The sequence below is a fragment of the Charadrius vociferus genome, unplaced genomic scaffold, assembly GCF_000708025.1.
Source record: "Charadrius vociferus isolate BGI_N301 unplaced genomic scaffold, ASM70802v2 scaffold650, whole genome shotgun sequence".
NCBI lineage: Eukaryota > Metazoa > Chordata > Aves > Charadriiformes > Charadriidae > Charadrius > Charadrius vociferus.
In genome coordinates this window covers 4,277,108-4,291,652 of record NW_009646736.1, presented here as the reverse complement: position 1 = coordinate 4,291,652, position 14,545 = coordinate 4,277,108, and the positions used below count along the sequence as shown (strand labels likewise).

The window sequence follows — 14,545 nt, the reverse complement described above, 5'->3', positions numbered from 1 at the left end:
GCCCTTAACAGGCGCTTCAGATATAACCGTTTCATGCCCGAGCACACACACAGGTAACCCTGGCCTGACTTTCCCAGCCTTTGAAAGGTGTGAAAGACAGGATGTCTACATTGAGCAGAGCCAAGGTTCAGATAATATGTTGCAGTTCGTTGCAAACTCATTGTGGGATTTCTTCTTCTTTTTATTGAAACAATGTTTTCTGCACCCAAAACCATACTGCTTTAACCTATCAAGTCTCCTGTTGAGCTCATATGGTGCAAGAGATTTTACATTTCCATTGATTCAGTTATTAACTTGTTCATCTAAAGAAATAAAGTGGAAAATCAAAAGGAAATCTTTATATTAATCTTCAAAAAACTGGAAAAGTAAGAAGTACTAACCAATGAGTCCTACTAGATCCAAAACCCTGAATACCATCAGAATCAGAAAGTGTTTTGGCAAATTATTTAATTATAAACAGTAAATCCTTTATTAAATAAGACAAATAGGCTTTGGTTTTTCATTTAAAACTGTTGTTAAAAGGCATCCAGAAACCTAACTGGTTTTGGTGGTTTTTTTCAGCTACATTCTAATTTTCATCGAAACGTTGCTTCACATGAAGTTGATTAAAAAAGTACTAAATAAATGCATTATTCATCCTTTATAGTATCATCAGTCAGAGCAATGTGTTAAAAAACTGAATAAATTAATGTTTAAGCTGTGTAATGACTTGAATGAATAAAGACAAGAAGTACCAAGTTATGCTGACCTGAATCACCATTCTTCCCTCTTTGAAAAAACACACTCAAAGCTAGATGTAAATTCTTTCAGGTTATTATTTCAAACCTAGGCGCTAGCCACACCGTTTCATGTATTACAGGATATAAATGATATTACATATCCTCTACCAAGTCACTGAAAGACTTAACAAGTGCAGACATTCACTACAACCTTGCAATGCTCCAACAGTGAACCATATCTGAAATCCCTAATGGAGGCTATGATGTCTAAATAATCCTTTGCAGAGAGGATAGTATCTGTCCATACTTAATCTTGCAAAATGTAACTAACTGCATTAGCAAAACTTCTTGAGCTAATGAAATGAAGACTTTGATCAGAGTTGACTCATGTCCAACCAGCTTTCAGGGCAAGCTGAGCTTGGTCATCCATCTCCACAAGATTGCACAGTCGTATATAGATTGAGTATGAAAGAGAAAATATTCCCAAATATTCCTTTTGAGCATAATCCTAAAACCTATTGCTGCAGACTGACAACAGGAGGGAATCTATGTAATGCTCAAAATAATTACAGATTTGTTTTTAAATGCAAGCTAGAGACTCCAGACAGAAAACAAAAAGTATAGGAGAGAAGCAAGCCAGAACACAGTTGGCCTTAGGGCCACAAGGATGCAACCACAACGCTGGCCAACAAGACACAATGTGGAGATATATCGTTTTCTTGAAACTATCAGAAATTATTACTTTATTCAGTCTGACATCAGAAAAAGGTTCAGAACATTTTTAAGATAGTCCCAATGAACAAAATATAAACTATACCCAGTCTATAGAATTAATTCAATGATAAAACCCCAAGAATTAAAATAGTAAATCATGGCTAAAGCCAAGATTAGGAATAGTTACTGACCTTAGTTTACCACTAAAAGCATCTCCAGACTAAGTTTGTTATCATTCGTAAGAACCTTAGTATATATAAAATTACATTTGGGAAAAAAAAAAAAACCACCAAAATACCACACCAAAACCACTTTGTTTTTCCTTTACTGCATTTCTGCTTGCCTAACAAAGATGGAAAACAACAAAGAAACTCCAAACAATATCCATTTCCCAATGCCAAGACTAAGAAACCCAGATGGACAGATGGAGACACCAGTGCAGACTGGAGCCACTCCACAGCAACTACCACTTTCTCCAAAGTGGAAGAGAGGGCTTTTATGTAGCCCACACACAGCTTTTTCCAATTATGCCCACAGCTGTTAAGCAGAACAGCCTGCTCTCCAGCAAGGTGACCCTGCCAAACCCGCTGTGAAAGGAACAACATTTGTTCATTTAAGAAAAAGTTCAAGTTACTGAGGGGAAAAACACAATAATCCAGAGACCACAGAAGTCAGTGAAAAGACTCCCATTTGTATCACTGAGTCTTAGATCAAAACACCAAGAACAGCCTCTACCTCCACATGCAAACCATGCTTTTATAATAGAAGTAGTGTGAATGTAAGAAAAACATCTCTAGCTACAGTCAAAGATTTAACTATTTCTTTAATATAGTGTTTTCTTCCTATTTTAATTTTTTTGGCAGTTGAAACTTTTGCAAGGAGGAAACCATCCAAAAGAAAGCTGCACTGGCAGTACCTTCAAAAATGTTTGCATACTTAGGAAGTCACAGAAAAAAATCAGCATTCTATATACATTTTAGCATGAAAATCTGAATACTTTGTGTCAGTACTATATTCAAAACACAGAGCAAAATAGCCTTGAAACGCATGATGTATTAGGATGTCAAACAATCTGAAATAATGTTGTAAATTATTCTCAGTGTACTAGTGTTAGAATACTTCCGTATTTTCAATTTTCATAATTTTTCACATTAATAACTGCAAACACATTATCACTTATGTGGAATGAAGCCCTACTTTTAAATTCATAGTGTCTGTCTTTTTATCCCTGTAAGATGTAACTCAAGAACGCAGCATGCAAGCAAGCCCAAAACCTTAGGCAATATATGCAACGATGGACAGAACTTTTTCAGGAAAGGCAGATGAGAGAAATGGGAAACACAGCCTCATTCATCTGCGTAACCAACTTTTATATAAATGTACTTTGGATAAAAAAACAGTTTCAGTTAATGGTATTTTCACAGCACATATCTCAGCTCTTCCAGTTTACTAATAAACCATTGAAATAGTTTTCCTCTGTATTTAGAGGTGTTTCAAAGGCAAGAGGAAAAGGATGCACGCAGAACTGAGTAATGGGCAGGAAGGGAAGTAGAAAAGGCAAAAACCCAAACTACTGAAGACCACATTAGCAGTTTGCACAACATTTTGTAGTGTTGACTTGTCCATCAAAAGCATTCTCTTAGTACATTTTCCTCCAGGTATCTGAAGGAATGCTGTGCACACACTGCTCCTCGAAGGGAATCGTGCCTCTCCTAAAAGAATGCCGAATTGTCTGTACGGATTCACATATCATAACAATAACAACGATAATCCCAAAGACAGGAGAAATGAAGCAAAGTGTGTAGCACTGAGGACAAGAGGAAGAGACAATGGAAATAAAGGAGAAACTAATTTCCCCAGTTGCACTAATTCTATGGAAGCCTTTGCATAATTTAAAATCTTGAACACGCTATCGACATTGAACAAAACTTTATCAAGTACCCCCATGTCTCTTCTCAAAACAAGCACAATTAGTCCTAAAGTGTTTATTACCGGCACTTTAGTATCTGAACCAAGTTAGCATTGCTTTAAAAAATAAACTAAAAAAGCCCTGCAAAATTCCCACCAAAATACTCAAAATTTAAGACATTAGTACTTTTTTTTTTTAACCACAGAGACTAAAGGAGACAACTCTAAATCCAGCATTTCCAAAATACTTACGCGCTATTTAAAGATACACAGCAGTATCTTTAAAGGTCAAGTGTGTACAAAGCTTAAAACAACTACTATTACATGTACTGTGGCATTTCAGAAGGAAATTAACTAGTCCACATTTTTGATTTAAGATCTCAATCTAGACAAAAAATACAGCTTGTTGACACACAAGTACATGAGACCTGGATTTGAAGGAGCTGTCAATTCTAGTTATCCATCACATCTAACTTCCCCTACTGCACCGCCGCTGAAGCAGAAATAGTTGAGCTATGAACAACGATGCTTCCAAGTTCTCAATTTTCAGCACAGTATTTTTCATCCAGTCCAGTCTTTTTTTAGGCAAAGTTAAATGAGCAGCAGTTTTGATAACAAAGGGCAGTAGCTGCACTTCAGTTGTCTGAACCCAACCTGTCCGCCTGTGTACACAGAGATTTTCCAACAGAATGATTTCACTGCTTTACAGAACTATTCTCTACACCACGGTATTTCATAGGTGCTAACTGAGGTTCTATTTTAAAAGAAACCCCTGGTGAAAGGCTTAGTGGTGCTTGTCTTACTTACCTGGTGAACTTTTACTGCCATTATCAAGAGAATAAGGACTTTTTTGGTTCTAATCTTCAGTAAACCTGTTTTATCCTGCATCAACCACTATTTTCATGAAGAGAAAGACAGAAGTATATTGCTATACATTCATTAAACATTTATAATAGAATTCTGCCTATGCTTCGCGTTGCAAGCAGTCTGCTACTCACACTGAGCATACACCAAAACTTTCTGTATGGAAATGAAAAAATTACTGATTTAATTTCCTGGAAATCTGACTGAAGAAAGTGCTGGTGATGAGGATCATAGAGCGCGGCTGAAGTTTTAGAAAGACATTTAGAACAAGAGCTCTACTCAAAAGGGAGAGCTTTTCTCCAAAAAGTGTTGCTGGGTACCTGAGACCGTACATATCCTGAATTTTGAAAAAGAAAAAAGGAAAAAGTGGAACTTTAAGACTCAGATGCAAGTCACAGCATATGACTTTATGAAATGAGTTTTAATCTGATATCATGCACTGCATATTTGAGCATATATTCTATTTTAAGACATTTTTAAAGAAAACCATCATAGTCAAATGCAATGACTGGCATTCCTACAATTGTAGAGGGGAAAGATAACACTGACTGGAAAAAAAATGGAATTATACAGCATTTCCCTATAGTCTTATCACATCAGTTTCATTCTTATTGCAATGTTCCACGGATTTGGCAAATTTCACAGACTACTAATGAGAGTCCAGTCTCAGCAGAAGAAAACAGAAACGGGAATCCTTAAAGATTCAGAGAACAGGTAAGGCAGATGCCTAGAGACTCCCTAACTACACCGCAAACATAGCTATGACTAGCCCATACTCGGCCATCTAAAAACTTTGAGTGCATACGGGTTTTTTTGTTTTGTTTTAAATCAAAACTAAAGAAATGCATAGACAAACAGTTTCACCATAGAATATAAGAGGGATATATATACATGTGTATTTATAGGTATTTCTCTTTAATCACAAACTATAGAGATTATCACCTACGTGTTTTAAGAATTTAGTCTTAAAAAGAGGAAAATTCCATGAGCTTGCAAGGGATTCTTAACAGTATTGAGATTGAAAGACAGACAGTTAGAAGTTCAGCTCACAAAAAATCCCAACGCCCACCGTAACAAAAATCCAAATCCACGTCCCACACTAATCGAGATATTTCTTCTGAGCAGAATATCAAGTAAACAATAGATAAGAGATACTGTATACTGGGGTTATATTACGGATGGCTGGTAATACTAGTATTAAACACAAATGGCAGCCGTATATTTTAACTTCAGAGTAAAACCATATAGTTTAAATATCAAAAGTTACAATTTTTTTAAATCCAAAATTATTTTCCCAACTTAACTAAAGGAAGAATTATTGCAATTTGTAACCAATAAAGAATTAGGAGAATAAGAATGAAATTTAAAAACAAAAACAACAACAAAACCTTCGGAGAAAAAAGTTAATGCCGTTTAAACCGACTCTTGTTTGAGACAACAAAGTAGCTAAAACTGGGAATGGACAGAATGCAACAGTTCCTTTTAGTAAATGGACCTAAATCATTATGACAGTTTGATAGTCTTAAAACTGATGCCTACATAAATCCTATAAACAAGCCCAGCAATTTCTTCTGTTGCATTAGATACTAATTATTTATTGTTATTTAAGAATTTTTCAGGACATAGAATAAAAAGAGAATTGCAGTTCAGGCATGCATGAATGCAGAATAACAGAAATGCAGTACCTTTATGGTGGCTTTAGAACTTATGTATGGGATTATAGAAGAGTAACTACTGACTTTAAATTTGATCCATGTCTTAGCACAAGTTAGTTTTCATTTGTGGACAACTGATACCAGGAAATTCTGTACTATGCCCCCGATTCTTTTAATAGCTTAATAGGATACTAACACAGTAATTTAAAAGAACAGATCAACATTTCAAGTCCTAAAACCCCTAATAAATGCATTTGTCCAACTAAGGAAAAAAAATAATCAATTGAAATGACTGCAGTAGTTGGTTTTTTTCCATGCTACAGAGCAACTGTGATAGTTCAAATGCCATAGTTGGGAAAAAAAAAAAGATTAATATGGAAAGAGCCCTAAATTTTGATTGTGGTACATCTTTTTACATCCATTTAGCTATCTGTTTCAAATTGTTTTATATAATTTTTAGTCATGTTAAGGACCTGTTTCATCATCCACATAATTGCAAGCAACTGTGAATGTCATGCTTTAGGGAAAAATGTATTGCGTTCAAAGGACAGTGCTCATTCAAGCTAATTATTTTTCAAAGTAACTGACAGGGAAGAATATCCTAATTACTTGTTAGCACAGTAAATTTCACCTCATTCTTTGTGTCACTAGAACAGGTATGATCAATTACATGCTCTGTATTACTTTCTTAGTGAAATAAGGCATCTGCCTATAGGCAAGCTTAACCTTTAAGCAGCTTGTTTAAAGAAACATTTTAAGAGTTCAGCTCTAAAGTCTTACTTTTCCAAACTAAGGTGCTCCAGCGGGTAGAAGAAAGAGATGAAAAATTAAAGCACTCCTGTGAAACCATTGAAAACAACATCTATACACATTTGATCACACCAAACTATATTTGAAACGATATACATTGATACATTTTCCTGCTTCACTTATCTGTGAGGCTTAAAAACTATAACTAGCACTGAAAACAGACACCATCATAGCCTTAAGAAATGCTGCTGTCTCAAATAGGAGTGAAAAATGCGAACTGGTATGCCACAGTTATCCACCAGTGAGATATAGTTAGAGATGCTATTTAAATTCTATCTCATGTTTCAGAGGGCACTCTCCAAATAAGAAAGTATTTCCTCTTATAGTTGAAAACTTATCTTTGTCCAAAACCAACAAGCAGACGAGAAATACTTAGAGTGATGCAGTTTAAGGCTACAAATGAAAGCTGCAGGTGTTCTACACTGATACTGATATATGAAAGCCTTTAAAGTGTGCACTCTCTAGTTATTTATATTATTATAATTTTGTCATTGTTATTTGTATTCTGTTTCCTTGATCGTTTCAAAAAAACATTAAAATGGCTCATTCTTGAAGATAACATTTCAAAACACTTAGTATTAAAAACTTTGAAGGATTTGTCAAACTCAATGTTAAAAGTGATGTAAAATAGCATGTAAAAACAATAGTAAAATAAAAAGTACCCCTTACAATGAAGCTCATTTTAGACCCATTCCTTCCCAAAATCTAGTACTTTCATAGGACAATATATTGATGACTTTGTTAATTTTTAAAAATTCCTAAGACAGCATGAACAGTAAGTAATTCACTATCTTCTGCTGACGAACCGGATGCACTAAATGATACTGATTTATTTTAAAGCTAAGATTCTCACTATCCTCTAAGGTTTTCAGTACAGTTTCATTGAAATGGGACTGCTTAGACTGCAATCATTTCTAGAACAATATTACAGTAATAACCCTGCAGAATTATTTTTTTTTTTAAAGTTTCTAGCTTCACAACGTTGAGGGAAAGTTAGACAGAACTATGCTTAAAGAACAAAGGTGAACACAAAAATGAACATAGACAGAAAAAACCCATCATTTAAACCCCCTTAATTTCCATAAAAGTCTGCACTTCTGCCTCCCAGGTGGCTCCCACAATAGATGCAAACTTAATAAAGCAAAAAGCTGTATTTACTTTATAAAATATGTTATCAAATTTCTCAAACTGGAAAAGCCTTTCCCTATAACAATCTTGCCTCATCTGCTGCCTTTTTAAAACTATCTTCCAGATAACTTGACATGTTCATCGTAATAAAAAATAGGATCACAGAAGGTGTGAAAGTAAAAGTGATGACGATTTGTCAAGACATCCATTTTCATATTTTGCCTGGTATTTCTCTGACAGCCATAACACAGTGGTGTAGATTAATTTTTTGAGTAGAGATTTATGAATGGTGCTCTGCATTTTAAGTCTTGCAGTTACAAGTAGAGGCTTCTGTATCTCTTTCCTAATGAATGCTTCCTTGAACCCAGGAATCCTAGAATTGTCTAGGTTAGAAGGCACCTTTAAGATCATCACATCCAGCCATCAACCTAACACTGCCAAAACCACCGCTAAACCATGTCCCTAAGCACCACAACTACCCATCGTTTGAATACCTCCAGGGATGGTGACTCCCACCACTTCCCTGGGCAGCTTGTTCCAATTCTTGATAACCCTTTCGGTCAAGAAATTTTTCCTAATATCCACCCTAAACCTCCCCTGGCACAACTTGAGGCCTTTTCCTCTTGTCCCATCACTTGCTACTTGGGAGGAGAGACCAACCCCCTCCTGTCTACAACCTCCTTTCAGGCAGTTGCAGAGAGCGATAAGGTCTCCCCTCAGCCTCCTTTTCTCCAGACCAAACAACCCCAGTTCCCTCAGCTGCTCCTCATAAGACCTGTGCTCCAGACTCCGCACCAGCTTTGTTGCTCTTCTCTGGACACTCTCGAACACCTCAATGTCTCTTCGGTAGCGAGGGGCCCAAAACTGAACACAGTACTTGAGGTGCAGCCTCACCAGTGCTGAGTATAGGGGGACAATCGTAGCATCACAGAATGGTTTAGGTTGGAAGGGACCTTAGAGATCATCTAGTTACAGCCCCTCCTGCCATGGGCAGGGACGCCTTCCACTAGACCAGGTTGCTCAGAGCCCCATCCAGCCTGGCCTTGAACACCTCCAGGGTTGAGGCATCCACAAGTTCCCTGGGCAATTTGTTCCAGTGCCTCACCAACCTCATAGCAAGACATTTCTTCCGAATACCTATTCTAAATCTCCCCTCTTCCAGTTTGAAGCCATTACCCCTCATCCTATTACTACACACCCTTGTAAAAGTCCCTCTCCAGCTCTCTTGTAGGTCCCCTTCAGATACTGGAAAGCTGCTATAAGGTCTCCCCGGAGCCTTCTCTTCTCCAGGCTGAACAACCCCAACTCTCCTCAGCCTGTCTCCATAGCAGAGGTACTCCAACCCTCCGATCATCTTCATGGCCCTCCTCTGGACCTGCTCCAACAGGTCCATGTCCTTCTTATGTTGGGGGCTCCAGAGCTAGACACAGTACTCCAGGTGGGGTCTCACAAGAGCAGAGTAGAAGAGATCATGTTTGTCAAGCAGGACCTGCCTTTCATGAACCCATGCTGACAGGGCCTGATCACGTGGTTGTCCTGTATGTGCCACGTAATGGCACTCAAGGTTATCTGCTCCCTAACATTTCCCAGCACTGAGGTCAGACTGACAGGCCTGTACTTCCCTGGATCCTCCTTCTGGCCCTTCTTGTGGACGAGCATCACATTTGCTAACCTGCAGTCAACTGGGACCTCCCCAATTAGCCAGGATGACAAATGATGGAAAGCGGCTTGGTGAGCACTTTTGCCATCTCCCTCAGTACCCTTGGGTGGATCCCATGTGGCCCCATAGACTTGTGCTTGTTCTATGAAGATAGAATACCAAGATTATGAAAAAGAAGGAAAATGACATTGACAGATATTCAGTCAGGTAATTATTTTTAAGATTAAATGTTACAGTTTCCCCAAATTTAAAAGAAATCTTTCAGATTTCGTAAGTTAAGGAGCACCTAAACCCTTTGGCTGAATTCCCAAAGGAATCCATATTGACATGCAACAGATTAAAATGAAGCACTGTTTGATACGAAAAATTCTCTCAATACCAGAAAACATATACTATGTTCATTTCTGCCCTTTATCACTTCAATATAAAAAATTTCATAACCATGATGTAAATTTTACACGATGCTGTAATAATGTGCTGTCAGTCCTATTCCCTCAAGTCTTGAAGTTTTCAGAAGCTGAGGAATAGATTCTACAAAGTATTCTTTCCTTCTTCATTTCACTTGCATTATTAAAAGATTAAATACATCCTAATGAATATATTTTATACCAATTTAACTAATGAATTTCAATTTAAAAACAAACACCATTTTTCTTTCTAAACACTTCTATCTTTTTTTTTTTTATGACTTTCAGCTAGCTAGAATATAAGCTTCCTTTAAGGTAGAAAAGGACAGTGTGGAGAGTAAGTGTCAGTACATTGCTTGTTAATTATATTTGTATAAAAGCAAAAATATACACACAGAGAAAGTTTAAATATTGGCAACGTCAATTTTTCTATTATATCACTTCATACTGCTTTTTAGAGTATCGTAACTTTTTTTGGCACGGCAACTTACTTTACTTAAAGGGTTTTTGTTATAAAAGCATTTCTTTTACTATGGTAGTAGCAAGGTAATCAAATGGTGAACAATTATGAACAAATGCAATTACACTAAGAGAATGCTACTGCATCCTCACTCTGCATTCTGTGAAAATTCCACCAGGAAACTTTAATCTGCTTCCAAAGATACATCCAAAATACTGAAAATAAATAATGAGCAATACATCTGCCCCCCTCCCCTTCTCAGTATGAATCATAACTTAAAATATAAAATGCAATAACATTCCTACCTCTTTCATTAAGACTGTTTAGCACCGCCCTTTCAAGCTGTTCTTCTTCAGTGAGCCCACCGGTATAATCATAATAGCTCCTTGGCGTTCTGTATTGGTAACCTGGATACCCATAATACTCTGTAAAATGAATACAAAATAAAGAAAATAAACTGCTGCTACTAAGTAAGAGACTGAGAAATCAGATATTATCTTTATGATATCTTTCTTCCACAAATTATTTTAATTTGGAAAAGAAAAAAATTATTTGGATTCAATTACTTATACAATACATGCCATGAATCAATTTCTAATTTCCAAGCCAGATATTGGTAACAGGAGAGAAAAAAACAACAGAAAAAGATGGATCAAACATCTCAGTTTTCTTTTAACTGTTGTAAGTGTCATAGAATTGCCACTATTAAGAAGTTTCACATAGAAATTGAAAGACACTTCTCATCAGCTCTTTTTAACATTTAATTGTCAATATTTGGACACCTTATTAAGGTCACTAGAAGAGCAAAACCAAAACAGGTAGGTTTCAGGCTTTTTCCTACCTGTCTCTCCCTTCCCCCTAGTGCCCATAAACGATACATGCCAATGTCACAATAAACTCCAATAACGTTTGGACCTAGAAAACACATGGGAAAAGATTCCTGCCAAAATTTGCAGAAATATATACTGCTAATATAGTGCTATTGCACAGCTACATCTGCCCTGCCAAAAACACACCACACCATAGATCTCATCCACTGCCACAATCACTGTATGTTGCCTGCACTACTGACAACCAAGAACTTCTGACTATTTGCAAAGATTGTCTAATACGAGCACAAACTATCATCCGCCCAAACACGCAGGATTTAAAAGAAAAAAAATTACTTGGCTAGAGAATCGAGCAAGACTCTCTTCCTTCTAACACAATCTGAACTCGCTTGAGCACAGAAAAATCTAAACTGAGAAAAACCAAGGAGAAAAGTCCCATTTTTCTATTCCACTTTTGCATCTTCAAAACACAAAGCTTTGGGTGATATTTTAATTTATCTTCCAGACAGCTGGACAGAGGATTCTGAAGAACCAATATACAGAAACGTAGTCAGTTTCTTCCAACTGATAGGAACCGTACACAAGTGTTTCAGAATGAAATAATTGGAAATATTTTTGAATGAAACAAATATAGCACGCCATTTTTCTTTATCTGCAGATTATTAGCACCAACGATAGTCTTGTGTTGTCTTATGAGTTATATGAATTCCATGCATAACCTTCCTGTGGAGTTTCTGTGATTACTATCAAGCACAGACTATGAAGTGAGGACACAAATAATTTCTTTTTTAAAAAAAAAAATCATTGTGTTAAAGAAAAAAATCCTAAGCTCTAGAACCTTAAGACAAATAAAAATAGCAATACCCTGTCTTAAAGTTATACAGGAAAAGCAGGAAAAATTGAACAAAGCGACTGCACACTATTCTATACAGGAATATATATATTCCTCTGTGTATTATGCAATTATACCTACATATTTTATGTACACATGTAGATGTATGTGTATATATATACACACCTATATACACACACTTAGACGAAAATAATGCAATTCTGTCCATTTGCAAGTTTTTTCTTTTTGGAACATACAACTGGAATTGGGAGACTTTTCATATATTTGCAGTGAACACTTTTTCTTACCCTCCAGTAATCTGAGATTCTGCCATTTCTCAAATGATCAACACCTCCTCTGGTTAGAAAAGATTATTTTTATTTTTTAAATCTGTATGAATTACAGTCATTTTTAACAAACTTTAAAAGCCTTTAAGTCACACTGGCTACATTTAAGAGACATAATTCTGCTGAAAAATAAAACGGACTGCAGGATACTATTTAGCTGTTATATATATACACACTTTGGATGCAATCTTCATGTATTCCCTTCATTCCCCTCTGCCTTATGTTAATCTGAATGAACATTTTCTCAGCTATAAATTTATTTTCTGGTGGCTTCAAAACCGCATGCATGGAGACTATAAGAATTCTGGTACTAAAAGCATGAAATTATCTGATAAAAGAAAAAGGATGTCATATTTTAACTTTGTTCTCTTATTGTAAATTTTTGTATGTTTGATGTTTTACACTGTCATCAAGTTGTAAGTGCTCAGAAAGCCGTAATCTTTTATTTTAAAAAGGAGAAACAATTTGGTAACATCAGCGTGTTCAAGGTGTTCCTATTAATCAAAATAAATGTCTAATACTTTATTCATGAACTGCATTTAGAGAAAACTGAATTCATTTACTAAACGTGTTAAAATTACACTTAGAATCCTTTTTTTTCCTAAAGCTCTTTCCTTGTACTGTTTAATAAAACCTCTTCTGATCATAGCTTCATTTATTTTTCTGTTTAAATAGGTATTTAAAGGCAGATAGTAATAAATCAGCAATAACAGAAAATGAAAAATTAATCAAGGTAAGGATGTCCTGTATATGCATCATGAGCCTATGACACTAGAGAGATTTTTCTTAATTCACAGATGGCCAAATTTATTACATATATCATACACCAAGCAAAAGATTACACCTTCCATAAAGGAATGCAAATAGGATGAAAAACAATTACAAAGTATATACAGAGGGAATGAACATAACAAATAAACATTGGGTTTTTTAACTGCAGTTCTAAGTCATTTTAGAGAAATGAATTTAGTACAAAAAAAGCCCCAAAACACAACGTAGTTACATCTAAAGCCAAGCTTGGAAGACAGGATAATTCAGGTTAACCATCTCCTTCATCTGCCTTTTGTCCACAACAACTCAAAGCAACAACATGGCTACTTCAGGGACTGCCCCCAAAAAACCAGACTTCCTTGTTGTCAGCAAACTAAAGTTGACAAAGATGCTATGCAGTCCCCCATAATACCAGATATATTACATGAAATCCCTTCCCTTCTTCCTGCTTAAGAAGACCTGGAAAAGAAACAGTAGAGCACTACTCAGAATCTGCTCCTATTCCACAAGGGTGGTCTTTTACACCCACCCAAGCTCCAAGCAGTTGGTGTTTGTACAGTGGCTGCAATAGATTATGGAGTTTAAGTGTCAAGTACAAATTCTAATCTTCATTAGCCATTGAAGTACCTTTTCTGATATCAATTTTTATAGAGTTTCCACCCACCCTGCTATACTGAAATACAGAAGGAAGATTTAGTCTCTATGACTGTGGAACACAGAGCAATGCACCCAGCAGACCCAGGCCCTGGTGGACTGAACACCACCTGTAGCTAGCGGAGTATCTTTAACTGGGGTGAGACTGCCAGTCATGGATGTAGCTCACGCTCATGACATTGTCTAGGTTCACATATTATTTCATTTCACTATATTAATTGTGTTTTACTTCTTTACTGGCCTTTAGATCAAGTGGGTTTTGACTTGAGAGTTGGAATAATGGAAATCCTGGGTAAGCATACTTTTAAATTACAACAATCCTTGTTGCTTTTGGTAAGGAAAGTAGCTGAAGATCTTTTTGTAAGAAATTACAAAACAAATGCTTAAAAAATATTCAAGGGCACATAATTTCGCTTGTGGGAATTACTTAACATAACGATAAAATTGGAGGTAGATCATGGAAGACAAAATTCGTCACGGAGAATAAAAGCAGCACTAACCCTAGCTCACTGTGGCTCAGAGTAAGCACATCTCACTTATAAAAGATTATAAAACAATAAAAAACTCTGCTTGACTAAACATCAGAGAATAGTAAAAATGACCAAAGATATGAAACAGTTTTCATATAATCAACCCTACAAACTACAACTTTTCAACCAGAGAGGAAAGATGACTACCATGAGTATACTACTAAAGTCTATAAAACCATAAAGAATATGAAGAAAGTACATAAAGAATGAAGGTTTGGTTTCCCTTCCCAGAGAAGAATTAATGTGCATCAAATGA

General features: G+C 36.2%; 1 protein-coding gene across 1 annotated transcript in view; it reads right to left on the bottom strand.

Moving 5' to 3' along the window:
• The window catches only part of RHBDD1 (rhomboid domain containing 1), a 36,468-nt gene that overhangs the window by 7,623 nt on the left and 14,300 nt on the right, over positions 1 to 14,545 (bottom strand). The window contains exon 5 of the mRNA XM_009889798.1: positions 10,631 to 10,750. Coding sequence (XP_009888100.1) covers positions 10,631 to 10,750 — 120 coding nt within the window. The remainder of the gene's footprint in view (positions 1 to 10,630; positions 10,751 to 14,545) is intronic.